Below are 25,445 nucleotides of genomic sequence, written 5' to 3'. Positions count from 1 at the left end.
ACTTCAGTTACATAAGTTAGATAACAGAATTCGACATAACTTAGGTAGACAGTGGTCTACACTGCGCTTCCACCTCTCGGGGAGATAGAGTACACACATCAACCAGACAGCGCTCTGCCATCTACTTAGTTTGTCTTCACCAGACCCACTAAATCCACACCTCAGCATTGATCGCAGCAGTGCTGATTTACCAGGAAGTGTAGATGAGCCCTCAGTATAACGATGACTTATACTGGAATGTTAGTCCTCTTCCGGTATGGGAATAGCTATACTGGTATAAAGTGCCTTTGCATTGATAGAACTGCCTCCAGACAAGGAGGCTTGTATGGCTTTAATTATACTGGTATAGTTAAAGTGGCAAAAATTTCTAGTATAGACAAGACCTCAGTCACAGTATCTTCAGTTCTCCTGTACGGTACAATTTATTTACGGCTAGATTGGGTATCCTTTACTCACCTTGGACTACCTGAGAGTGTAAGTGTTCTCCATGGTGAGTAATGGCTGCATGATCTAGACCTTTAATAATTAACTCATGATTTTAAAAAGACTTTTTTTCTCCATTACATTCATGTGCCACCTGAGTTTCTTTCTCTGTGTGTGTTCAGTTATATTTATTAGCAATTTACTCCTGCAATAGATTGAAGGTTTCACCTTTACAGTCAGATTTTATATGGATTATTTGTCAACTGGGTTTTGAATGTGTGAGGCAAGAGGTGATTGAGCCAACCAGAATGTGACTTAAGAACATTCATTTGAATACCAGACACTTTAAAATTAAATAAACATTTTGCTGTAATATCATTGCAGCGACCTTCTATCAGCATAACAGCTATAGTGCATGGTCTTTGTTTTAGCTTTGAGGTTTGCTATTTACTGTTCAAATTTGATTGTGATTTTTATCCATGCAGTTTTATCTTCTGCTGACAAAAGTTATCTCTATTTCCAGTTAAAGATGAATAAAGCAAACAGTGAGTACTGAAGTCATTTTTTATTACTCTAATTTATGTAGATTTTATCAGTCATGTCCTCATTAACCATATATTATTGGCTGTTATATGTTTAGTTGGAATATAAATCATCATTTTATATGGCCTTAAATGTAATTACTGTTATTGGACATAAATTTAATATTGTGTAGAACATTTGGGCATCAGTCTGCAGTAAGAATTGGTTGCACCTGGCTAATTACATCTTTTCTCTATAAAGCAGAATGGAGATGAGCAGAAGGGTAACTATGGAGCTCAGTTAGCTAACAAATCAGTTATCAGTTGGTTACTGATTAGACATTGAAGCAATGATCCTCCTGAACTAACTTCACTGGGCTGGGCATTGCGTGTGGATGCCAGACTCTTGTCTCCCAAAACAAGTCCTGTACTCTCAGCTCGCCCATGGTCAGAGATCCTGTGGCGGTCAGAGGAAGTGCTACAAAGACACACTGAAAGCGTATTTTAAGAAAACAATTTGGACATTGCAAGCAGGGAAGAGCAAGCCACCAACAGACCCATTGGCACCATAGCATCCCTCAGGCAGTGGCCCACTTTGAGGAGAAGTGCCTTGCCCTTAAAGCTGAAAAGAGAGAGAGGAGGAAGGAAAAAGAAATAACTTTCTCCCAACAGGCCGCTGGCCTGCCACAAAATGTCTGTACCTACTGCAGGTGGATTTGCGGTTCCAGGATCGGGCTCCTGAGTCATCTCAGGACCCATATGTAAATCCGTAGTAGAGATCATCCTTGAATCGAGGGATCCCCAATCACTGATTAGACAAAATCATTGATGGACATACGTAATGGATGAATCCCGGGTATTTCGCCATTTATTTCAATGGGGCAAGGATGTCATCCAATAAGTTAGAATAGAAACTCAGACTTCATATAGTGAACCGAGCATGGGAACAGAATCCAGAACCTCCCAAATTCTAATCTGGGCTCTAACACTTACTTACTATATATGGCTTCAAACAAGTCATTTAAACTTGTCACTGGACAATTCATTGGAAGGATTCCCGCAAATCAGTGGGAGTAGTTTCAGTGTGCGACACTGGCAGGCCAGCTGCCAGCTCATTATTGAGGTCCCCATGTCTCAAATGAACACTGACAACCACATAGCTGGAATTAATCTAGATCACCTGTGTGTTAGTAGTGTTAAATAGGTATTAGAATTAGAAGAATGTGTTTACTGTTTAAACTCTATTGAATGTTTGTGAGTTGCTGCATGCATTAATCCCACTTATATAACATCTGTATCCCATATTGCAAGGTAATATTGGAGCGGTTGTATTGTAAACCTCTGTGACTGTGTAAATCACCAGATAGGAGAGAGACATTAGTTAGTCTGAAAGGCTGATCTTTAACAGAAAGTTTTATGCCCTTCCCAAAAGGAAATGTCCATCAGTACTAGCTGGACTACCGTGGGATGTTACAATTGGAATGTCCTACATACTGTCAACAAGCGGACAAAAGCCTTTTTTTATTCTGCCCTCCTCCCTGTGAAGGTGAGTTATGCAAGTGGACTCTTCCCATCACCTGAGTTTGTAGCTCAGAGCACATGGCAGGAGGGGAATAAAACCCCTAACAAGAAGGAACTGGTTATCTCTGCTACTTGGACTTGCGAGGCAAAGTGTTTCTAGGCATAAGAGATCCCCAGCCTGGGTTAGTCCCCTAAAGGATATATAGAGCTTGCTTATTATAGAAGCTTCTGTTACCTTTTGAAACATAAGACTGTAAATCATTTGTGTGTGTGTGTGTGTTTAACCCGCTTTAACCTTGTAAATAACTCATTTTTTTTTTTTTAGTGTTGTCTTTGGTATAGAATCTAAGGTGCAAACTGACCTGGAGTAAGTGACCGGTCCTTTGGGACTGGTGGTAACCTGAATATTGCTGTGTGTCTTGGTGTAATGGACCATCTATCACAAAAGTGCACTCACCTGAGTGGTAAGATAGAGCAGAGTACCAAAGGGGACTGTCTGTGACTCCATGTTAAGACTGTTATAGTGCCTGAGGCATTTGCACTTGGTAATTCATTTGGTGAAATCTAAGTATAGAACTCACAACCAATTTGGGGTTTGTGCCCTGGTTCCTAGCAGTCTGCCTTGAGGCAGGTATTCACGCTTTTGAGTCACTGCAGGTAGTATTGCAAAGGGCCTTAATCTCTCTGAGTTAAATACATATATCAAATATATATATACGGTGATTAAGACTTAACTTCAAAAGAAGCGAAGGTCCATATACATAATTACAGTTGCCTTTTAAATATATACTATAGTTATGTTTGATCGAGGAACGTGATCGTTCCCCTTTATTCGACATTGGTGAGGCCTCATCTGGAATACTGTGTCCAGTTTTGGGCCCCACACTACAAGAAGGATGTGGAAAAATTGGAAAGAGTCCAGTGGAGGGCAACAAAAATGATTAGGGGTCTGGAGCACATGACTTATGAGGAGAGGCTGAGGGAACTGGGATCGTTTAGTCTCCAGAAGAGAAGAATGAGGGGGGATTTGATAGCAGCCTTCAACTACCTGAAGGGGGTTCCAAAGAGGATGGAGCTCGGCTATTCTCAGTGGTGGCAGATGACAGAACAAGGAGCAATGGTCTCAAGTTGCAGTGGGGGAGGTCCAGGTTGGATATCAGGAAAAACTATTTCACTAGGAGGGTGGTGAAACACTGGAATGCGTTACCTAGGGAGGTGGTGGAGTCTTCTTCCTTGGAGGTTTTTAAGGCCCGGCTTGACAAAGCCCTGGCTGGGATGATTTAGCTGGGAATTGGTCCTGCTTTGAGCAGGGGGTTGGACTAGATGACCTCTTGAGGTCCCTTCCAACTCTGATATTCTATGATTCTATGATTCTATATCCCCTTCAATAATTCATGTTTTCAGTCACATACTGCAGTGGTGATTGCCCATAAGTAATATCAATAATGTAACAAATTTTCTTTATTTCAAAATGTTGTTTCCCTGTTCAAATAGTTTTGCATACATTTCTAATAACTGGCCTTTTGTACTACTAAAAGTTTGAGAAAAAGTCAGAATTGGAGGGGAAAGTGATGATATTCTCCCAAGCTCTGCCCACAAACCAATTTGGCTCACTCATGACATCAAAATGTGACACCAATTCATGGTATACTGAGCAGATCTTAATAATATAATCATCCCTCTTCTTTCATGCACGCAACAGTGAAAGAGTTAATGGTGACTTTTAGAGTAGCATCACCTAGTTCTGGGGTTAACCCACTGAGATGAATAAGGAAAATGCCCACCTCTCAGAGATATTATTTCAGTTTGTTTGCAGCCATCATTGGATCAGTTTACATTCTGTTCATATTTTGAACTGCCATTTAAAGCAATTATTTAAAAAAAATTAAACTAAGATCCTAGCAAATGATTGCTTCTAGGAAAAGGGACTGGCTTGCTGAGCTGCTAAAAACCTGCCCACTTCAACAGCTACTTCATAGGACTTTATCAGCATGCAAATGGAGATGTCATTTGAAAGCAGCCCAGTTCACCTGTGTGATGGAAGCATAGTATATAGGTGTGATAATTAGGCGAGCTATGCAAATATAAACATTATATATTATATTCAAAGAGAAATGGTCAATCAAAAGTGGCTAATGATTTTGGGTGCCTCCATTTTTGGATGCCCAGCTTGAGACATTTTCTTCTCCTTCCCTCTTTGGAAAAGCAAGAGAATCCTTCAGGAGACTGCAGGGACCATAACTGTGGCCACCTCCTGCACAGGGGGGACAAAAGAAGGCATTTCTGCCTGCCTTCCCCTATCACATTGGTGCAAGGGACAAATATAATCTGACCCAGAGTTTCTTTAGCATAATAGGAGTTTTCACAATTCTCATGAAGTAAAAATTAATTTTCCTTTTCCCTTGGCATTTTTGCTTATTCTAAATGAACTCTACTGTATAATTAAAAGAGAAACTTCAAATATAACATTAGCAAACACTTCTCCCTGTTCTTCACCTTTTTAAAGGCTGTTAATTACATCTGAATACTGTGCATCCATTGAGGAGTTTCTAGACCGGCATATTAATGATGAAGCTCTCTGAAGAGTGTTCCCTAGACTTTCAGCAGTTCCAAATGCCTGTTAATGAAAAAAGCTTTGTGCATGGCATCCTGCTTGAAATAAACAAAGGTAACAATGGAGACTGGGAAATTAATTATTAAGGAGGGTGCTACAAAAACATAGGTCAATAATGTTCAATATGTGGTTGGAAGGTAATTGAAAAAATCATAGGCTTTGACTTAGAAGGAAAGGGAGTCTCACTAGCATGTGTTGTAATTCAGATATAAGATAAGCTATGTTTGGGTGTGGAGTTTAGACTGATATTATAGTCCCTCTGGGGGACATGTCACACTCCAAAGTAGTTCTGACATTCTGAAAAAGAGACTAGCCAAGTCTAAATGGAGGCTGTCAGGTAACTTTCATTGCTCTTATTTTCTTTTCTGTGTTCCTAAACCTTAGCGCTGCCTGAGGCCCCAATTCATCAAAGCACTTAAACACCTTTGTAAATCCATTCCTGTTCAGAAAAGCAGATAAGTATGTACTTAACTTCAATTCCCATTCCACTGGGAATTTAGCATGCGCTTAAAGTTAAAAACACATATAAGGGCTTTCCTGAATCAGGGCATGAGGTTGCTTTTCATAGTGTCCGTTCTCATGCATTTATTATAGTAGTGCCTAGAGATGCCCCAAATGCTGAGCACTACATCCACATAGGCCAGGTCTACACTACAAGCTAGGGATGTGATTCCCCTGCTCGTGTACACATGCTTGTGCTAGTTCTCATCAAGCTAGCATGAGTATAAATAGCACCATAGCCGCAGTAGCACGGGTTGTGGCAGCAGAAGCATGGCTGAGGTGTGCCAAATACAAACCCGCCTGAAAACTGGTGGCTTTGTACTCAGAAATCATACCCCTAGCTCACAGTGTAGACATAGTCATAATAAGAGACAGTCCCTGCTCCAGAGAGTTTACACACTAAATAGATAAGACAGACCTAGGGTGGGAAATATCATTACTCCCACTTTATAGATGAGCTTAAGATCCCAATTCTAGGGACTACAATCATTTTTAACATCTAACTGGTAATGCTCTGAACCAAGTCGTCGGCTTGCTCAATAAGTGAGTTTGATAGCTCCTCATCTGCTATCTTTAAGCCTGCTACTTACAACATGTCCACTTGTAATTGTCAGGAAAAAAAATAGCCCTTCACAGATTTTAGGGTTATTGACTATTCTCTTTATTTGTGGTCCTAAAAGAAAAATCCTTTTTGTGCTTGTTTATTTAATGTGGAAGCTATTGCATTCTCAACAAGGCACGTCTAGTCTTCTTGATTTTAAAAAATACTTAAAAAAACGTTGAAAATTATTTTTTTCCTGAAAAGTGAACTGTTTATCTTCTGGAGAATGAAATAACTCAGGAATTCAGGGAGGTTCAGGCTCCTTTTCCAAGATTCTACCTGTTGTTTCGTGCTGGTGTGCCATAACCCAACCCCTGTATCTGGATTACCATTCATGAAACCCATCAGAACTTCAGTCCAACTTAAAACTCCTGATTGTGGCCTGGACAGACATAGCACAGGGAAGGTTATCCTTGCTCTATTTCACACCTAGTTCAAATTAGGAAATCCTTGAAATCTCATTCACAATAAAAGCTTCTTTGCAATATTTCAAGTCAAATTATCTTGTTACATTTTTTGCTGCTGTTTGCCATTTCAGGGGAGGATTTAGGGAAGGAAGTGGATTTTCTGACATGGTCATGCTGCTTTCAGGTTTTCTATGATAGCTTGCAAAAGATCCAATTAGCCCTGTGAGATTTTGGAGAATATTAAAATAGCATATGAGGGAGACTGCCATAGAGAAAGTGAGCAGCTAACAGTAAGTAATTCTGTATGAGTTCTGAGTTTGTCAGTTCTACCACTCAATAGAACGGTGGCTTTGAAAACTCTATTATAGTAAATACTCAATTGTAATGGGAGACAATTTTTTTGTCCACTATAGGGAGACAAGAGAGCATTTTTAGTTTGGAGATAGAATCTTTCGTTTGCTTAGTTTAGTTAAATTTATGTTTCAGTGAATCATTTCTATCTCTTAGCTAATCATGGGTAAATAACAGTGATTTATATGGACTGCAGCATGCTACAAAGTTCACCCTGTAGACAAGTCAAAATGTTCTTGTTAACACTATAAAGTTGTGTTCTTTCCTCCTGTCTTAGACTCCGATCCTGTGAACACGTAAGCACAAGTAACTTTACACATGTGAGCAGATGACTCAATAATGTCAACTGGATTACTCAGGTGAGTAAAGGTATGCAGGATTGGCGCTATGAAAGCATCTCTCTGTGTCTCAGGTAACCAAGACATGAGATGTGTGTGCACATACCATCCATCATGAAACATACAGCCTAGGCACTATTGACAGAGATGAGGAAACCAGGCTTTAGAGCTGACAAGGTGATCTTGAGTTCAGTTAATAGAGCAGTATCTGCATGAAGTATAGCAACTCCAAACAATCAGCTTTTTCAGAAACCATGATATTGGGGCAGATCTGCACATGGTCTGAATTGATGTAGTTCCCCTGACACCAGTTCATGCCTGCTGAAGGTCTGGACCTCCTTGTTTCATCCAAATTAAAGATATTTTTCATAGTTCCAAATAAGATACCCAGTATTCACCCAACTTTTCTTGTGACTCTCTTGAACAGAAGTTTTATCTGATGATCTTGTAGATTTCTTTGATGTTTACTAAGTTCCATTAATAAATATGTTGAATCCAGATGCATTTCTACAATTAAGTCATCGATTACCCTGGTATGACATATGTCACATTTTAACCTAGTTCCCTCATGAATTAGGCCATTTAGTCTTCACCTTCTAGTACTTTTTAATAACAAATGTTTTCAGAAATACAAATATACCTTTAGTATTAAAACTATAGTAGGGTCAAATACTCTGACTCCCATGAATATTACCATACTTTCCAAGTATTCCCATTTACTTCAGTTGTCTACTCATGATGTAAGGCACTATGCAACACATGGGAGAATATCACAATCTAGCCTTTATCACGTTTACCCTTATTTTATAAAATTGTATGGGTCCTTTTCAAATATTACCAGATGGAAACTGAATGAGAATTTCTCAAATAGAATTTGGGAAAATGTGACTTTGTTCAATATGTTTCTTTATTAAGAACTGACTCTTTCACAAGTAACTCATCCTATTGTAAATGTTCCTAATTCAGAAACCCAGATTTCTTCTTTCCATATTTCTCATTTCTAGTGAGACTTTTCTGAAAAGTAATGCTGAGATCAAATGAAGATTTTTTTTCTCTAAAATCATTTAAATCTATGTTGGAAGATTTAATGTACTAAACTTAGTATGCAGAAATAATGTATAAAGAAGAAAAGGCTTTTCCAAATTTTCCTAAAGGTTGTTTTCAGTTTGCAATAATTAATGTGATAAGACATGTATGAAAATGCATTAAAAGATCAGGAAGATTCCTCTGCAGGTACTTTAGAATCTAATAAATAATAAATCTGATGATTAACTGCATGGGCATAAAGAAAGCACATTACTAGGAAACTGAATAGAACCTGGCCTTTGAACAAATGCGTACTATTTTTTTAATATATAAAAGTACTTGAATATAGTCAATTCTGTGAAAAGAGAAAAAAAAGAATTACAGAAAGTGATATTGAGTTAACACTGTATTTCCAAATTAAACAGATTTAAATATTGCCATTAGCAATCAGGGTATTAGGATTTTGATGGAATAGTGTCATAATACGGTGAGCAAAACAATGATCTGACTTAACGCTGTTTGAGCAACCACAGTGGTTTATGTTGGCCTAGAGAGCTGAAGTAAGACCACCACCAAGGCTTCTCATTGTGCCGTGTAGGCTGTCCTCCTTCTTCTCTTGGTTCAGACTGTGTATGTTGGGCATGAGGATCGAAATGTTCCAATGGGTCGTATCGCTCATATATGTCTTCCATGGGCCCTCGGAGAAAATGTTTAGGCTTTGTATCTAGAGATCGAAGGACAAAATCTACCCTCCCAGCTCTTTTCATCTTGGCAGGCAGAGTGACCCTCTTCATCACCTTGCTGTATCCGATAGCATGAGCACTGATTATGTATGTTCCCGGAGGTAGGAGTCTCCAATAGTCTCCATCGGCAGCTAAAGAAAACAGGTATCTCAGTCCTTTGTCCAGTGGCATACATGCATAAACACATCTTTACACAGATAAGCATTGGACATACAAGGACAGATTTTGAAAAGAGCTCAGCACACTGGGTGTTCCCCTCTTTTAAAAATCAAGCTGCCAGTGTCAAAGTGGGAGCTGCTGGGAATTAAAAATCTGGCCCTTAGTAAGTAACTATACTTCTGATCTCGTAAATTGTATTGATACACCTCTACACCAATATAACGTGACCCAATATAACACGGATTCTGATATAACGTGGTAAAGCAGTGCTCCGGGGGGGCAGGACTGCACACTCCGGCGGATAAAAGCAAGTTCAATATAACGTGGTTTCACCTATAACGCGGTAAGATTTTTTGGCTCCCAAGGACAGCGTTATATCGAGGTAGAGGTGTATCAGGATAGATGCAGTGTATGTATTACACAGTAGTACACCATGGCAAACAAAAATGGTGCCAGATTCTGGTCTTGCTTGCAATGGTATGAATACGAAGTAGCTCCAGTGAAGTCAATGGATTTACACCTGTCTGTAGCTGATGTAAGTGAAAGAAGACTCAAGCCCAATATAGAGATATATTGTATGTCCAAGGGCATAAGAAATTCCTATTTGTAATATATAATACACATGAGACATGGGGCCAGATCCTCAGCTGGTGTAAACAATTTGTCTCTGATGCTGAGGTGAAAATGTCCAATGAAATGACTACCTTGAAATCCTGCATGTTGGTGGCCCATTGACTTCAGTGGAACTATAGCAATTTCCTCCAGCTGAGGATCGGGCCTGTATTTTAATGCATATGCAGAAGGAGGCAGTGCAAACAATGAGCATTTATGCATAACTTTATATTTCCTGGATTTTTAACGTTTATCCGCTCAGTGAACATTGGATTAATGCCATTTTTCATAGAATTTCAATGTCTATCTGTTTTGGTTTTTTAAGATGAAAATAAAGGAAGAGGAGGGGAAAGAGAAAGGAAAAAATTAGAAGCATTCAGCTCCTGATAATCATAATTTCCTTCATTCATAGGTGCTGGAAGTAGGGGTGCTGGGGTGCTGCAGCACCTCCTGAATTGAAGTGGTTTCCATTATTTACAGAGTTTATAGTCTAGTTCAATGGCTCTCAGCACCCCCCACTCTACAAATTGTTCCAGCACCCCTGCCTTCATTTTGAATATTTTGGCTTTGCAACTGTTGGGGATATTCTCTCTTAACTAAAGCCTGGTCACCATGAAATTTCAGCTATACAAACTCTTGTCCATTCTGAAATGAAACTTAACACTCCTTTTTCCTTCATATGGGCACAATATTTGTTGGTTAATTCTTTAAGGGCCTTATTCATAGCCCATTGATGTTAATGGGAAGTCATTGTCTAGAATGAGGTTTGGAACAGGCCCTAAATCAGGGGTGGGCAAACTTTTTGGCTCAACAGCCACGTCGGGGTAGCGCAATTGTATGGAGGGCCAAGTAGGGAAGGCTGTGCTTCCCCAAACAGCCTGGCCCTTGCCCCTTATCCGCCCCTTCTCACTTCCCGTCCCCTGACTGCCCCGACCCCTATCCACACCCCTGCCCCCTGATAGCCCCCCCGGGACTCCCACCCCCTATCCAACCGCCCTCTGCTCCTCATTCCCTGACCACCCCCTCCCGGGACCCCCCGCCCCTAACTGCCCCCCGGGGATCCCACCCCCTTATCCAACCCCCCCGCTCCCTGACCCCTGACTGCCCTCCCGACCCCTATCCACATCTCTGCCCCCTGACAGGCCCCCCCGGGACTCCCGCTCACAACCCTCCCTGTTCCCCATCCCGACCGTCCTCCCCCCGAACCTCCGCCCTATCCAACTGCCCCCTCCTCCCTGACTGCCCCACAGGAATCCCCGCTCCCTTACCCAACCTCCCTGCTCTCCGCCCCCTTACAGCAGCAGGAGCTCGCAGCCGCGACACCTGGCCAGAGCCAGCTGTGCTCCCCTCGCTGCCCAGCGGGAGTGGCGGGCCAGAGTGTGGCCCGCGTGACGGCGTGGCTGTGGGGGAGGGGCCGGGGACTAGTCTCCCCAGCTGGGAGCTCAGGGGCCAGGCAGGACAGTCCTGTGGGCCGGATGTGGCCTGCAGGCTATAGTTTGCCCATGTCTGCCCTAAATCATGCCCCAATTTCAGCTTCAAAAATGTGCACCATCTCAAGTTTTGTATCCACTCTAATTTTATAGATTTACTCAAAGTAGTGCAGTATTCACTACATTATAAGCCACTCTGGCTTTCCACACTGCTATAACAGCCACCGCCAGAGCAAAATTTTACCACACATGTGACACAATGTAGTTCTGGGGCCTAATCCTATTCCCATTGAAATCAATAGCAAAATTCCCATTGACCTCAGTGGGAACAAGAATGAGCCCTAAATGCTCAGAGCTTTACAACTGCTGAAAATTAACAGTTATGTATGTTTTTGATTAATTAATGCAATGAACATAGTGTGTAACTCAGTATTCCACTCTTTTTGCATCTGACCGACATACAGTCAATCATTCATATATATCTATAACATACTATTCACCTGTGCACAGAGACCAAAATATTGCTCTATCTGAAGAAAATTTCAGTTTACTTAGCCTAGAAAGAAATTTAATATGAAATTAGAGAGATTCTGCAAAAAATTCTGTGAAAAATTTGCACTCAATTACATTCATGCAACTTCATTGGCACTGATAATAGTGGTGTGTGTGGGGGGGGGGGGGGGGGGGGGGGGTAGATTTTGACCTGTGTTTTTTCACATTATTCTAAGTAAAGTCACACAGCCATATCCTGCAGTTCTCTTCAGGCAAAATGTCCATTGAATGTAATAGAACTTTTGCCTTAGTGAGGACTACGGTTTTTCGCTCATAGTGCATACCATCGTTATCATATGAGAAAAATCCAACCAAAATAACATTACCTGTGATAACATCATGTCGGATCCCTTTGACTGAAATTTGGGCATTTTTTATCGGGTTACCAAATTTATCAGACACAATTCCCTTTATCCCACGGTGTACCTAACAAGGAAAGGACAAGTTACACCAAATGGTAATATTTTTGTGCCTGCTCATCTTTTCCTGCAAGAAAACCTACAGGAAGAGGAAGTGTAAGAATCTGTAAGGGGTACTGAGTTGCTGCCACCTCCACATCAACACAAAAGCATAGGCTAGACTCTTGCAGGACGATCTTGTGAGGGTGGGCTCCGCAGGAAGTACTGCCCAGCAGGAGCTGAGTGGCAGCTCCTTGAAGCCCACTGATTAGCTGGCATCAGTACTTAAGCCAGGAAGCCATGACAGGAAGCTGTCTGAGCAACAACACAGACTGCCTGCCTGCCTCTGCTTCAGACCCTGTGTGCAAGAGACCCCAGATTCTGACTTCTGATTCTGCCTGTCTCCAGATGCCTGACTCTTGGTTTGCCCTCTGTCTTGCCTTGGACCCTGGCCTTCTAGTACCTGACATGGCCTGACTCCTGCTCTGACCATTAGGTCTGACTGCCCATGTCCTGGTTGTGACAGGAAGCAATCCTCATGAGATTCTCCTCAAAATGAGTCACCATCCTTCTCATTGAGAAGGGTGGTTTGCCTCCTAGGGCAACTTAGAGGCCTGTGTGCAATCTCAGATCACTCTCCCCACTCATGGATCACCAACCTACGAGCAACTCTCTATGGGGTCTGGGGGCAAAGGGAGATGTGGAAGCAAATCCCCCCCTTTGATGATGGTGGAATAAGATCTATGCATGGAGGGTCCCGCCTGTATATAGATCATGGGCGCATGACCCTATAACCATTATATTCAACTACTATTTTAAAATGTTTGACTTAAACTCAACACAGAAAAGAAATTTAGAGTTAACGTTTTTAAAAGTGACCTGATACTGCCTATGTAAAGGAAAAACACACTTTCATAAACTATGGGGTAAATGAGGCCAATTTACACAAGGTGAGGATCTGACCCTCTAATCTACTAATTGAATTTACTACGAGGAAAAATGCAGCATTAAAGGATATATAGAATAACTAAATAACTAATAACTAACAGTCAAACAGCATGTTGCCATCTTGACAGTGCAACCAATTAATGCAGCTAAGAAAAATCATTTGCATAAGAAAATCAGAGGCATTAAAACTTGTTGCAATAATAATAAACAAACAAGTATTTTTCAGTACCTCATATTCAAGGATCTCAAAGTGCTGTAAACTGTGCATTAATTAACTGAACCCCTCAGCAATCTTGTGAGGCAGGCATGCATTATTACTATGTTAAAATCTCTCCCTGTCACAGAGAACAGTGATGGAGATACTAGAACAATGACAGATGTTAATAAAAAAACCCTGATGTGAATATTTATATTTTATAGAGAGAGAGAGAGAGCGAGAAAGAGAGAGACACTAGAGCAGCAAACTTGGACTTCAGGGTTGTCATTGTGCTGAACAACATGGCCACTCAGAATGTCATGGTAATAGTGGGTATAGGACTCTGAGGGCTTGTCTCCATTTACCGGTGGATCGACGTTGCAGCAATCAATCCACCGGGGGTCAAGTTAGTGAGTCGAGTGAAGACCCGCTAAATCGACCTCAGATCGCTCTTCCATCAACTGTGATACTCCATTGGAACAAGAAGAGTAAGGGGAGTCAACGGGAGAGCATCTCGTGTTGACATAGCATAGTGTGGTCCCCGCAGTAAGTACATCAACTTGAGTCACGTTACTAATGTAACTCAAATTAGCATAGCTTAGATCGACTTTCCCCCTTAGTGTAGACCTGCCCTGATTCTCCACCTCTAAAAGCGCAGGATCCGAGGGTCTTGAGCTAAAAGGAAATACCCCTATCTCCTAGCAAGACAAAGCTGGTGGCATACAGCAGACCAGTTTTAATTCCATGCACAAGAGGGCAAAGGTGCAGATACAAAATCGCCAGTTCATAACAATCTGAGATGGTCAAAAAGTGGGGGAGTGGGGGAATCAATTTTTTAGAATTTTGGTCATTTTTGTTCTGCAGGCTCCACAAATGGACAGTTTTTTATTTATTAGAAATTTTCACAAATATTTATTGAAAAAATTCAATTTCAAAATGATTTTTCTGAATTTTTTCATTTTTCTGAGTTTTGTAGGTTTCCTATTTTCCACTCCTTTTTCTCCTATTTTCCTTTCCCCTTCATTGTTTCTCCTTTCCTCTTCTTTTCCCCCCTCATTTTGCCCCAGGAAAAAACAGAAAAGCAGGAAAACTAATAAACAATGAAAAAAAAGATGGTTCCCCCCCCATGGAATTAAAAAAATGGAATTTTTTAAAAAATCATTAACATATCCAATTTTTTAAAAAGGCCATTTTTTGGATGAAAAGTTTTTTATTCTAAAAATGTTGACCTGTTCTAATTACAACACTTATTTAGGACCAGATTCTGCTGCTCCTACTCATGTTGAGCACTACTTTACCCTTTGCATAGTTTAATTTATTTGAATGGGACTACTCAAGGTATGAGGTACTACTGAACAGAAGGAACCAGAATCTGTCCCTTAAGAATTATTATAGCAGATTGGTGCTGTTTTCTTTCCAGACATCCTGCAGCATCAAAGTATGGAAAAATCTTAAATCAGCATGAGGTGTTAAAAATAGTGGGCCTTTCTCTCCACTAATTTGCACCCTCATCATTAACACTCATGCAAAGTGAATGGAAAACACTTCCAAATCAGAAGGACAGAATTTCACTTTCTGAGGAGCTGTAAATTCTCTATACAGCATACAAGGAAAAAAGAGAATCTACCCCAAAATGCAGCAATTCTATTTCAATTTTGCTTTGCTGGATTTAGGACAGATTCTGTTTTAAGTCCCATTTCTGACATCTTTTTCTGACATGACTTCAAGAATTACTGGGCAGTGCAGGTAAGAGTGACAGAATTGGGCCCTTAATTACTTTATTGCTATTGGGTTTATTGTGTTTCCATGAATACAGCCCTGATCATGTATCATTACAGTCAATGGGAGTTTTGAAACTGCTTTCAATAGGAGAAGGATTAGCGCATATAAATATATGTTTAACTTTTCCTAGTTAAACCAAGTAGATTTATGCACACACCAAATAATCTGGTAAATATCAGAATGAGAAAAGTTTGAATTGCTTATGGCAGACTTAATCCTTATCAGGAGTAATTCAGTCAATCTTATCTAGAGAGTTTTCGCTTACTGTTCTGCATTTGCTCAAAAGGCTTTTCCAGCATAGACTTCTACAGTGTCTCACACTATAAAAATCTTTACATCTTAAAGGCTTCAAGTGCAATATATATGGATTTAATCCAGTCCCATTTGGACCCACTAAAACTCATTTTCATCAGACAGCTGTAAAATGAAATGAGGTTGGTGGTCTGGATTGTAGTCTTTATCGAATGATGATACTTACCACAAGTAGCAAGAGGTTGCTTAAAAAGGCCATAAAAAAAAGCTAACACACTCCTAGCAACTTTAAATTACTACATAGTCTATCAATATAAGGCATGACAGAAAGCTGATCTGCTAATGGCTGAGAGAAAGATGTCTGCCTTGAGTCTCTGTGATCAGTTACCTGTTATTAGTGAGGCATTAGTTATTGCTGAGTGAACCTACATAAATTTGGTTTGGTTGTTCCTCCATAAGTTCAGGGTCCAGATGTTTATCCTAACAGCTTTTGTTCAGAAACTGAGCTGAAATATTATAGGAACAGGATTTCCGATGAATTTTTCAGTATTTCCTAGTTCCAGATGGGTCAAAAACAACACTTAAAAGGTCTCTGTTACAGAACAGTGGAACTTCAGACCAAAACCATGGAATCGGAGAAGCATGTAAAAGTGAAAAATTACCTAAACTTCAGGGCCGGCTCCAGGCACCACCCTACCAAGCATGTGCTTGGGGCGGCACCTGGAGGGGGGCGGCGCTCACCCGGGGAGAGCGGGGCCGCGGCCGGGCTTGCCGCCCTCCCCCCGGCGCTCCAGCCGGTCGGGGAGAGCGGGGCTGCGGCCGGGCTCGCCGCCCTCCTCCCGGCGCTCCGAACAGTCAGGGAGAGCGGGGCCGCGGACGGGCTCGCCGCCCTCCCCCCGGCGTTCCGGCCGGCCGGGGAGAGCGGGCCCGCAGCCGGGCTCGCCGCCCTCCTCCCGGCGCTCCAGCTGGTCGGGGAGAGCGGGGCCCCGGCCGGACTCGCCGCCCTCCCCATGGCGCTCCAGCCGGCTGGGGAGAGTGGGGCCGCGGCCAAGCTCGGTGCCCTCCCCTGCCGTGCTCCCCGCCAGGGGGCGGGGGGCGGCAGGAGGCTTTTTTGCCTGGGGTGGCAAAAAAGCCAGAGCCGGCCCTGCTAAACTTTATGTAAATTTAAATTAAGTTAGGTTTAGTTCTTTGAGAAAGAGGTTGAGTCTTATTTTTCTGAATGAGTTGGTCTGTCTCTAGTATTGGATTTTGAAGAGTTGATTCATAAACCCACCCAAACTATTTATAGACATTTCTCTGGTCCTATTTTGTGTTGTACTTAAGCACATCTCAATCTTCAACCCACCCACATGTGAGTTAGGGAAATAATATCCACATTCTTAGACAGCCAAACTGAGGGACAGAGACTGGTGTGGGAATATCTGAAGATCAAATGCTGTCATAAGCATCCTCAACAGGGAAAAAAAATCAATGGAATCCCACCAAAGAATGCAGAAGAACAGCCACAAGCACTAAAGGAATATATATAAAAGTAGAACTCTACCATTTCCATAAAAGTCAGAAGGGATTCTTTGTTTTCATGCCAGGCTGAATACAGTTCCTCCTCCAAAGGAAACTTTTCACATCCCAGCTCCAAGGTGATTTCAAAACAGTTTGTGTGAAGGTAATTAAAATCTGCCATACCTAAATTAATAGAAAGGGAAAAGGGAAGATTATGAACAATCCATGTCACATTTAATTAGAACTATGTTGCTCCAGTTAGTTGATTACCCAATGCAGCCCTGTGGACAAGGATGTATATGTTGTGTAGAATGAATGCATGTACCATATGCACAGTATTCGGTATCTTTGGAGCTTTTCAAGCATTATTTTAAACATCAGTTAACTAATTAATGCTCACAACACCTCTTTGAGATGGGTAAGCACTATTATTATTAAAACTCATTACATTTGTAGAAGCTAAGGTGGAGGGATGGAAGTTGTGCATAATCAGCTTTATACCATATACTGCCCACGGTCACAGGGAAATCAAGGTCAGAGCTGGGTTTAGAACTCTGGAACTGACTTCCAAGCCTGTGGTCAGAGAATGAGACTTGTTCTTGGACTGGGGAATAAAGAAAATGTCTTTGCTGTCTTATGGTATCTTCTTCTTTATTATTACACCATCTAGCAAAGGTACAATACCCTGTCAGCAGTTCCTTTGGTGGCAGCAAACGTCTAAGAGAAGCTAACACCATGAGAACCCTGTGCCTCTAAAGGAAAGGTCATGACATTATTATGTACTAAAATGTTAATCACAGATAACAGGTACAATTTTTAAAAGCACCCCATTTTCAAAAGTTATTAATGACTTAGGAGTCCAAGTCACTTTTGAAAATAGGATGTAGGTGCTAGTATCAAAAATTGAACAAGCCTGAAAAACCAAATAATGCTAATGATAAAATAGCAGTGGAAACCTGAACACCAGTGAATTGGATGTCAGTTGTGACATTTCTGCTTATCATGACTACTACTAATAATCAATTATAGTTTAGTCAATACAGATTAAGCACACTTCAAATCCATAATGTAGAATATATAAAATTCTGCATTATGGATCTGAAGTCCAAATTCATGCTGCTGTTGAGGCATTAATGTTTCATTCCTATCTGCTAGAAAATTTCAGATTTTAACACCAGAACAGCATTTCATAAATACACAATGCCAAATTCATCCCATGCATAACTCTATTGATTTCACCGGAGTTACGTCAGGGATGAATTTGGCCTGCTCTATTTGAATATAGACGTTGCCATTTAAATCCTCTAAAGACATTTTTGTGCGCTGGGGGCAGGGTCTGATCCAAAGCCCACTGAAATTAATGAGTCTTTCCATTGAGTTTACTTGGCCTTGGATCAGGCCCTTAATTGTCTCTCTTAAGGGTCTTACTCAGGTTTTGCTTCACATGACTTAATGGCAAAGAGATTTACCTCCAGTAAAGCTGTACCACTGAGCACCATTTATAATGCCTCCTCGTTTAACGAAGTTTCCACCACAACGGGCTTCCAATTTGTCTGAGATGATTGGATGTGCACCTGCATATGCTTTAGCCAGCAATCTGAACATCTGAAATGAGGATTTTGAAATATATTTACTTCTTCTGTGAACTGTAAGCACTTCTTCCACTTATCTTCACATCACTGAGATCCACTCCAGCAGTATCTGTTCCTGCCCGCCAGATGGTGTCCTCTAAACCTATGTGCACAGCGGGAACCTCTATACAAGAATATTCCTCTTAGATAAAATTTACAAAAGTTCCTGAGTCACCTAGGAATCCAAATTCTGAGACCTAGGCTCCTAATTCACCTAGGTGCTTCAAAAAAAAATCCATTATCTGCAATGCAATGACAAAGGATTCTAAATAATGGAGCCATTTTTACCCTAGTCTCTACTCATCTATGATTTGAGGAATAAACAATAATAACAATAGTAACTTGTTTTCACTTTATCAAAGGTGCCAAATGCTCTGGGGTCTAAACAGTTTTTTCACAATGCCTGTAACTTGAGGTAATTAATGCAAGTTACAGGCCTCCTTATTTCTCCCGGCACAAACTAAAATGTTTATAACACCTCCTAGCTTAGTGTCATTAATACTCGGTTGCATGTATGCCGCTAACAGAGACTGAAAAGAGTTAGAGAGAGACACTTAGCAGTGCATGTGACCAGGTAGAAGATTCTGATGGTGAAGAGTCTGCTTGAGGGAACTCAGCCAATGCTATAGGCCCATAAAGAGCAAATGTGCCATAGTGATTAAGAAGTGGAGACAGCAAGTCTATGAGTACATGTGACTTCTGAGTCAAGAGCCAGTCTGCAGCTTGGAGGGAGACTGCAAGGAGAGGACAGGCTGCAGCAAGGAAAGAAGAGGTTAGCCTGCAGCTTACAGGGATTGTTTTCTGTGACCTTTCATGCTAAGTGAGGGGGAGTCAAATGGCCCTGTGGGTGAGAACTTGGGGCTTGATTCACAAAGGTACTTAGGTGTCTAACTGACTCTTTAGGTCCGTAAGTCTAACATTTAGGCACCAATGACATTTTCAAAATGACTGCTCAGGTGCAGCCTAACTCTGAAGGTTCCTGCCAGTAGACATGTGCAACGCCACATAAGTCCTGCTGTTACCCCACAGTTAACGAGGTGCTGGGATCCCTAGCGCAAGCTGAATCCCATTAGGAGTCTCAAGCTAGGGGTGGTTCTGTCTACCTTGTCTGTGGGGACCAATCCATTAGGTGTGCTCTGACCACCTAACGCGAGTCTCAGAATTCCACTAGGTGGCAGAGTGCCTTGGAGTCAGGTGTTACAATGCTTAGAGTCCTTTTGTGAATATAGGGATCCTCATCTTTAATTAAACAAACAATGGGGACAGCAGGCAAATCAGGCTTCAGAAGCCTGTCCCTAGCTTCTGTTTGCCAGAGGCAGGAACTGGGCAACAGCGGATGGATCACTTGATAATTACCTGTTCTGTTCGTTCCCTCTGAAGCACCTGGCATTGGCCACTGTTAGAAAACAGAATACTGGGCTAGATGGACCTTTGGTCTGACCCAATATGGCCATTCTTATGTCCACTAAACCACTAAAAGGAATTGGGTTTCACGGTGACTAGGGCAGAAGAAGGTAATTGTCCTGGTTTATCATCTCAGAGATCATTGCTTGGGACAAAAAACCAAGAACATTCCAATCACTGGCAAACAGAAAGCCAAGCAGGGGACTGAAGTGACAGATCATCTCTGGAAAAATGTGGGACCTTAGAGGTCCAGACAAGGACTTTTAATGTATTCAGAGTAACATAGTTATCCACAAGGTTCAGAGTGGGATTTTCAAAAGCTCTCAGCGCTGACCTGACTTCACCCATTGAAAAGAGAGTTTTACCACTGCCTTCGATGGAAGCAGAGTCAAGTGAACACTGAACATTTCTGAAAATCTCACCCTCGATACCTCATTGGGGGCCAAACTGAATGACTGAAGGGTTTGGGTTTGTTATTTATTAGTATTTCTGCTAACCGCGTATCAGTGTTGGCAAAGGGACATGCTAGCTAATTGTTGAATGAAGACAAATGAGTATTCATGTAAAATTTGAAGAAAGTCCATCGCATTGTTTCTGAGTTACAGTCCCCGTTTCAACATCTCAGACAAAATGTTTTTGAGTTTCCCTCAAGCTTAACTGTGATTTGTTGCCACCCTGTGCACCTTCCCAGATAGTTACATCTCCTTCATAGTTCAAGGCTCTGTTGGAAGAAAATAGCTAATAATTAAGTACATTTACAAACAATATTTGTGGATAGTTTGGGATCCAATCCTGATCCTACTAACTTCTACTAAGGGAGTTATGGGCTCAATCCTGCTCCTATCGATGTCAATGGGAGATTTGGGGTAAATTTTTTAGAAGTGCCTAAGGACTTCTCTACACTGTCTTGCTAGTGGTTGGTGGCTGCCTTGCGGGTGGCTCCTACTCTGCGCTGGGCTCAGCTGCTGGTCCTGGCTAGACTGGAGAGGATGGGACTTTCTCTTCTCCTGCACGGCATCCAGGGCCTGGTCAGACCCACCCCCAGATTTTTCCCCCAGTTGCAGGAAGCTCTACAAACTTCCCCACGATGCCCCGCTTCCTGCACCCGTCACTCCTCAGTTGCAAAGGAAGGGATCTATGTACGGGGAGCTGCTCCCCATCTGCCCAACCCCCGTACATCCTGATCCCTTCATACCCAGACCCTCCCACCAAGCCTCACTCCCCACCCGCACTCAGAACCCCCCAATGAGCCCCACTCCCCCTGCACCTGGACCACCCCGACAAGCCACCCGCACCCGGCTCCCCACCCCACCAAGCCCCAACCAACTGCACTTGGATCCCCACCCAACTGAGCCACAGTCCCCCTGCATCTGGACTCCCCACTGAACCCCCCCAGACCCGTGTGCTGAGCTCTATCCCCCCCACACTCAGACCCCCTCCTGCTGAGTCCCAACCACCTTCACCTGGACCCCCTGCAGAGTTCCATTACCATTGCACCCAGAACCCCCCAACAAGCCCCTGTGCATCCAGATCCCCCCCGCACCCGGATCCCCCACTGAGCCACCCACACACAGATTGCCCCACACAGAACCCTCTCAACCCACACCTGGATCCCCCCACACTAAGCCCCTCCACACCTGGATCCTGCCTTGCTGAGTCTGCCTGCCCCTCACCTGGTGCACCTGGCACGGAGGGGCAGGGCCCTGGGGTGTTTCTGGGGCAGGCTGGGTCCTTGTGCTGTGTCAGGGTTGGGTGCAGCCTCACTGCTGAGTCTGTGTCCCGGTTGGAAGCTGCACAGTGATCTCCCACCTCTGTGCACAAGTAGCCTGTGCTCCCCACTGCCATGCTGTAACCTCCACATTTATTTGACAAATAAAATTTGCAGAATTTTAAAATATTGTGTGCAAAATACCCATTTTTTTTTGGTGCAGAATTTTTAATTTTTTGGTGCTGAATGCCCTCAGGAGTAATAAGCTAATCTGGCAGCTAGGGATAAACCAAATAAAGCAGTGTCCCACATCCCCAACACCAATGGAACCAGGAAGGGGTAACATAGGGGCCAAAATGCCACCAGAGAATATATTCACATGGGAGGAATATCACTGCCTATGTAAGTACACTTTGCCACATTGACTGAGCCCAAAAACAACTCAACAGGCTGGAGAATCTGAGCCTTCAAGTTTAGCTTCAGCAGTGCTATGGTACTTTACTTTTTGCTGCAACCAAGGATGCAAATTTGCCCTCTTCCTCCTTGCCCAGGTGATTTCCACCGGGTCAGCAGTCAGAACAGAGGTTACAGCTAACAGAACAGCAGCTAAAACAGAGCAACAATATTTCAGGACGCAAGTCCCCAGACAACAGCAGCAGCAGAGGAGATTAGTTAAATGCAGGTCACTTAACAGGTGCGGTTTTATAACTCTGATGTTTAAAGGGATACTGCTAACATTGCTCTCAAATTGGCTTTACAAAATTATTTTAATCAGAGGGAGATCAACATGTACTCTCCTGCCCCCCATCTCTTTTAACCTGGTAACTTTTCCAGTCCTTGTAGCAATGGTGGATCTAGCAAACACTGCTTTGGTGCCCCAGATTTAAATGAGACTCCAGGTGCAGAGTCCCTCACACAGAAAGGGGCCTGATTCTCCTCTCCGCCACCCGAGTGTGAGTCAGGAGTCAGGAATATCTCCGGTGCAGTCTGTGGAATCTCTTAGCTGGACAGCTGTTATGTGAGGAAAAGGAGGCTCAAAAACATCAAGTCACAGGTTACTGTTTATTTTTGGGGGATGTTAAATATTTCACTACAGCAAGTATTGGTCAGTAGGGGCCTGATGCTGCTCCTTTGGAAGCTGGTAGCAAAAGGGGGATACTAGGGTAATCTTGACCTAGACCTGAGCCTGCAAAGGGTTCAGGGTATGTCTGCACAGCAAGGGAAAACCCACGGCTGCTGGTGCCAACTGACTTGGACTCACAGGGCTCAGGCTGTGAGGCTGTTTCAATACTCTGTAGGCTTCCGGGCGCAGGCTGGAGTCCAAGCTCTGGAACCCTCCCACCTCGCAGGGTCTGGAGCCTAGATTTCAACTCAAGTCCAGATACCTACACAGCAGCGAAACAGCCCCACAGCCCAAACCCGAGTCTGCTGGCACAGGCCAGCCATGGATGTCTAGCTGCTGTGTAGACATACCCTCAGAGGCCCATGATGTCACTGGAATTTGAAAAAAACAGTTCCTATGCAGGAGGCATTCAGCACCTGACCATTTTTAAAGGGCTGTGACATCATCGTTCATGTGTAATGGTACCTTACTCCACAAAGCAGTCCCTCACTGACAAAAAAAGCAAGGCAGAGGACTAAACATCTGAGCTGTGATTTTACAATTCCAGTCACTAAAACCTCAGCTCATTTCTGTTCTCCAGTGACTTTTCTGAGGCTAGCTATGCTCACCTTTGATTGAAAGTGATTCGCAGAACATCCAGCTGGGTGCTAAGTTAGAAACCTGTCCCATAGATCAGTGATTTAACATAGAGAAAAAGCCAATAAAATCCCCTAAGTTCACTGGCTATAAACCACCTGCTCCTTACCAGATAAAGAATGGATTTCCCCCTCTTCTTCATAACGTCTTGTAGTTTGCGTTACCATTCAGTAAACCTATTTATGACATGCTATGTGCTTCTCACTGTTCAGCATCCCTACTTTGTGTGGCTTCCCCTGCTAAGTATATCACTGAGTATCCGAACAACAGACTTTATGCAGCTCAAATCAAGACACTTAATACTACTTTCCTAACTGCAGATCTCTGGTGCCCAGCCTGCATAAGGAATCAGCCCAGTCCTGCACTCCTCAACACAAGGATCTGTACATCACACTAAGGAAAAGTGGTTTCTTTGTTTATTTGCAGCATTGGTTTGCTAAAGAAAGTGGTTTTTTTTAAGACTTCCAGGCATTTCTGACATAAAAGCACAAACTTCTCATTACTTGTGTCAACGACTAGTTTTAGGAAATCAGAAAGAAGTAGAGAAGGGGGCTGAAAATTGTGCAGCATATTTAAAGCTCTCAAAATGAAGAATAATACAAACCAGGGACTGGAAAGACAAATATTCACTAATTCATCTTAACCTGTAATAACTATTACAATATTGCCCCCTTCTGGCATCCTTTATTTCCTTTGGTTTAAATGAAGATTAGAACTGTATGTTCAGGACCTGCTCCTTGTGAAGCCAGTGGGAGTTAGATTGGGCCCTTAATTCCTGAAATATTAAGGGGCAGATTCTCTGTTCCCCTACACTTGGTGGAATTATTTACACCAATGCAAAGTGGGTGTAAAATGCTACCACAGCAGAACTGTAAATATGTAAGTGACTCTAGAAGGTGCAGGACCGTGGACAGTCAGGCCCTCATGTGTTGTCACTGAAATGTTACATTTATTGTTTTTTTGGCTACAGGAAGTAAACTTTCCTATGAGTAGCTCTATAAATAGTTTAACTTTGCAAGTCTTATTCTTTATTCCCCCTTAGTCTGACAATAGGAGCACTCAGCATTAGCACATCTCTAGCCCCTTAGAAGCCAATGCGCAAACTCCCATTGATTTCACTGGGGCCATGTTTACACTATGGGGCCTGAAGCTACAGCGGCAGCTCTGGTGCTGTAGCACCGTAATATAGACACATCCTATATCGATGGAAGGGGTTTTTCCTTCGATGTAGGTAATCCACCTCCCCACGCAGCGGTAGCTAGGTCAGTGAAAGAATTCTTCCATCGATCAAACCACATCTAGACCAGGGGTTAGGTCGCCTTAACTCTGGCACTCAGGGGAATGAATTTTCCACACCCGGGCAATGTGAATAGGTTTACCTAAATTTTAAGTGTAACCAGGCCTGAGAGTGATGTTAGACAAACACTAAGTCCTTTTGCAATTCCCACCCCTAGAGTATAATGCTTGCAGAATTACATTCACCCCTTCATGGCATATTTAGAGATATTGTTGCAAGTCAGGCATTCAAAAAATCCACATCAGCTCAGAGTTAAAAGGATTGGTTCCAAGTAGTTCCATATCTGAAGCTATACTAGTTTATGTAGCCATCTGAAAGAAGTATTACCTGCTCATCAGGAGTAGGGGAGTACATTTTCTCTTCCAGTGGATGCCTTGAGAAGTCATAAGGATAGGTAACAACTAATTCACCTCCATGGAGACTGGCAGACAATACAAATGGTATAGCCCTCATCCACTTCATAACTGCTTTTGTCTCCGGTGCTACCTGAAGAGTAGAAAGAAAAATCACTTGAGTGAACATTCTGTTTAGAATGGATTCACTTAAAATAATTTGGGGCCAGCATGACCCTTCTCATAGAAACACCTGCAGATAGCAGGGTGGTGGGGAAGAAAACTGTGTGTGATTCCCAGATCTCCCATTAGGGGATGGGGTGGTGATTGTTTGTCTCATGTAACAAGCATGGAGTTTGGACCCCAAAATACAGGGATCTTCCCTCCCTCCAAGACCAGAAAAATCGTTACAACAAAATTGAAAGTCAGACTCACAATT

General features: G+C 42.6%; 1 protein-coding gene across 1 annotated transcript in view; it reads right to left on the bottom strand.

Annotated features, from left to right (window-relative positions):
- Positions 1-7,879: 7,879 nt before the first annotated feature.
- Positions 7,880-25,445, bottom strand: part of CPZ (carboxypeptidase Z) — a 57,998-nt gene continuing 40,432 nt past the window's right edge. The window contains exons 7-11 of the mRNA XM_034772792.1: positions 25,002-25,160; positions 18,345-18,480; positions 16,919-17,058; positions 12,126-12,225; positions 7,880-9,177 (exon numbers count right to left, since the gene is read on the bottom strand). Coding sequence (XP_034628683.1) covers positions 8,813-9,177; positions 12,126-12,225; positions 16,919-17,058; positions 18,345-18,480; positions 25,002-25,160 — 900 coding nt within the window. The 3' untranslated portion in view covers positions 7,880-8,812. The remainder of the gene's footprint in view (positions 9,178-12,125; positions 12,226-16,918; positions 17,059-18,344; positions 18,481-25,001; positions 25,161-25,445) is intronic.

Source organism: Trachemys scripta, chromosome 5 (genome assembly GCF_013100865.1).
Source record: "Trachemys scripta elegans isolate TJP31775 chromosome 5, CAS_Tse_1.0, whole genome shotgun sequence".
Lineage (NCBI taxonomy): Eukaryota > Metazoa > Chordata > Testudines > Emydidae > Trachemys > Trachemys scripta.
The sequence above is the reverse complement of the archived record's forward strand: the minus strand, read 5'-3'. Positions and strand labels throughout refer to the sequence as shown.